This window comes from Galeopterus variegatus, unplaced genomic scaffold (assembly GCF_000696425.1).
Source record: "Galeopterus variegatus unplaced genomic scaffold, G_variegatus-3.0.2 Scaffold7710, whole genome shotgun sequence".
Classification (NCBI taxonomy): domain Eukaryota; kingdom Metazoa; phylum Chordata; class Mammalia; order Dermoptera; family Cynocephalidae; genus Galeopterus; species Galeopterus variegatus.
In genome coordinates, this window is record NW_007733821.1 from 163,726 (window position 1) to 167,032 (window position 3,307).

At 41.0% G+C, this 3,307-nt stretch overlaps 1 protein-coding gene across 1 annotated transcript in view; it reads left to right on the forward strand.

The window, feature by feature from the left end:
• LOC103607781 (1-phosphatidylinositol 4,5-bisphosphate phosphodiesterase beta-4) overlaps positions 1-1,280 on the forward strand; it is a gene marked incomplete at its 3' end in the record, with an annotated part of 105,671 nt that extends 104,391 nt beyond the window's left edge. Inside the window, exon 15 of the mRNA XM_008592247.1 lies at positions 1,180-1,280. Within this exon, the coding sequence (XP_008590469.1) occupies positions 1,180-1,280 (101 nt within the window). The remainder of the gene's footprint in view (positions 1-1,179) is intronic.
• Positions 1,281-3,307: the final 2,027 nt, after the last annotated feature.

Consider the following 3,307-nt stretch of genomic DNA (forward strand, 5'->3'; position numbering starts at 1 on the left):
TGCTGCCAGTATGAATCTGGCCTTCACATCTTGGGCATGAGAGGTGGCAACCAGCTTTGTATCGCATGAATATTCATAATCGATAAAAAATAAATAAATAAAATAAAAAATAATTAAAATGCCAAATTCCAATTCAAGAATAAATAAATAATTAAATAAAATGAAAAAAAATCTCTTTTTCCTATGGATCTGCTCACCTCCCTACTTGTGAGCTCATTCTCAGAAATTATTTCACTGTTTTGTTTTTTGTTTAGCAATAACGTTCCTCATATCTTGTGTTGTGAGTGTGGATTTGTGTTGGCCTTGTCCTAAGGCCTTTGGGTTTCTTCTGATCCTGGAGAGATTTTAGGCAAATGCTTCATCTGGGAGTTACTGTAAGTGGTGATTGTGTGACTCCAGATCTCACCCCAGCATGTGGCTCATGTTCTAACACGTGATCCTTTTTTCACCAACACCTTGGGAAGATACCAGAGTTCTTGTCATTTTCCTGAACCAATGGACAGAGTATGTCTGTGCCTCCTCTCTCAGCTTGGGCTGTGCTCCTGGGGTACCAGCTTTATTTAGCATCCACGTCCAGCTCCCCTCCTAGCATGAGCCTGACAAATAAGTCCGAGTCTTTTAAACCTAAGTTAGGTTTAACAAATGATTTGCAGGAGCCGTACAGTCCTTCTATGGTCTTTCTTGTTTATATCACACCACTCCAGGTAACAAGTCATTAATGCTCATGAAATTCAAGTAGACACTTTAGTCTCTTTCAAAGTTATCCAGTGTGTATTCTTTTCTTGTATCTTTCTGTTTTCTTTAAGTGTCATGAAAGATCAAAATGCCCTTTTATGAGTCACAGATATTCCTGAGGTGTTTGAAGCTTTAATTTTTAGAGTTAGTGTACTGGGATGGAAGTAGCCATTCACTTAAAGAAAGTTTATTAAGCATCAGGCATGTCAAACATCATGTTAGATTCAGGAGAAATAATAAATAAAAAAATTTGTTTCTTGGCCTTCAATACGTAAGAGTTTAGTGAGAGCTTTACTTAGAAAAATGTGCATATTTAAATAACCCCATTTTCTTTAAGCATCCTTTTTGTCTAAGAGTGATCATGTTCTATTCAAGCTTACGAGCAAGGTCTGTGTCCTTGGCAGTAATCTGGCTTCATGGATTTTCCTTGTACCTTTCACGCAGCTGACCAAGAAGAGGAAGCTCACCCTGAATTCAAATTTGGAAATGAACTTTCTGCTGATGACTTGGGTCACAAGGAAGCTGTTGCAAACAGCGTCAAGAAGGTCAGAGTCTTTGTGTCCCTTTTTTTTCATGACTCACAAGAGGTGGCAGTTGTTACTAAGGTACTTCAAAAAGTTCGTGGAAAAATAGAATTAAATAATAATACAAATCTTTCCATGAACGTTTTGAAGTACCCTTGTATTAATGAAATTTTGGAAATTGACAATCACAAGAGAATGTAGTGGCCTGTAATTTCCCTTCTACATTGCTTAGAATAAAAATCTCTCCTGGGTGACCAGAACTTGATGCACACACAATATTAAGTTAAAAAGGACATCAAAGTTGCTCATTAGTCATGCCCGGTGTTGACCACTACCCATGTGGCCAGTGTCCTGTAAATGCTGTCATTTGTTGCATTATTGTAGGTGGGAGGAGAGACAACAGCAGCATCCCAGTGGCTAAAGGTAGCCTGTTGAAATTATCAGGAAAATGACCCCTGAACATCCCAAGTCAAGCCCTCATTAGAGAACCAGTCCTACTAATTAGAGTTCTCCCTCCTAATATAGAGTAAGCATAAGACTATTTCCAACCAATCAGCCAAGAAAAATAATTATTATGCACCTACTATTTGTCAGGCACAGTCTCGGTCATAATGATCTAAAAGGATCAAAACACACTTGCTTTCTGCCCTTTGTCAACTTATAATCCCCTATCGTTTAGGGAAGGGTGTGGGAAACAGACAGCAAATAGCTAAACAGTCAAATAATTACATAATTACAACTTGCAATAAGCACTATTAGGAAAATGAGTGCTAAAAAGGAGAATAACGAGATGGAGGAAATAAGGAAACCAGAAGCAAAAGGGAAAGAGGAATCAGCCATGCACAGAGACAGAGGAATGACTTACCATGCGAGGGACCTCAACAGCAGCAACAGAGACAGTGTGAGTAGCGTGGGTTGAATGAGGAGAGAATGAAACGAGAGATGGGGCAGGTGGGTGGGCACAGATGACATAGGACTTTGGTAGCCATTGTGAGAAATTCAAATTTTAATTTAAGTGAAATGTGGAGCCATTGAAAAACTTTCTTTAAGAAGGGGACAAAGTAGGCTGAGAGGAGTTTTAAAAGATTACTGTGGTTACCATATGGAGACTGGGAGGAAACAAGAGTGGGAGCAGGAAGAGCAGTTCGGACAAGAGTCCCCAGTTGTGAAACTGGACAGTAGAAGCAGAGCACTGAATAGTTTCAAAATATATGGAGGGACCAAAAAATGGCTCAACTTCCTGCTGGATTCAATGTGGGGAGTGAGGGAGAGAGAAGAAGTAAATGACACTCTAGAGTCCCTGCACGAGGAACTGCATAGACAGTGGCACTTGTTACTGGAGTGGAGAGGACTGGAAGAGAAGGAAAGAACTCAGAAGCTTTAAATGGGACAAGCTATTTGAGATGCCCAGAGAGGTTCAAGGGAAGGTGCCAAGCAGGCGTTTCTATAGCACTGACATCTGATTCTCTGGGTTTATTTCCTAACTGTCTAACCACGGGTAAGTTACTGAAGCTCTCTGTGCCTTCGTTTCCTCTTCCATAAAGTGAAGATAATAAGAATTATTTTATTGGGTCACTGAAGAGTGGGTGGGTCTATAATATATAAGGAGCTTAGAATGGTGCCTGGTACAATCCCTGTAACGTGTTAGTTGTGTCTCTGTCATTGTTTTCATCATCATGATCGTGATTATCATCACACTAGCATCATCATCACCTTATCTAGAAGACAGGTTAAGCTAGAGATACAAACTGGGAGTTCAGGAGATCATGGAAATAATGGAGATGATTCAGGAGGAGAGGTGGAAAAGAAGGCCCAAGTGGAGCCCCAGTTAAAGGTGGGTTCACAGGAGAGGAGCCAGAAAACAAGAGGAAGGTATGGGCAAAGGAGTAGGAGGGGGTCAGGCAGTGACGCCAAGGAAGCCAAGAGAACGGTGTCAGCAGAAGGAGCGGTTGACTGTGGAGTGCTGTGGAGTGACTTGTGTGTCCACTGGATTGATAGCATGGAGGTCATTGGTGACCTTGAAGAGAAGTTTTGGTGGAGAGCTTGGG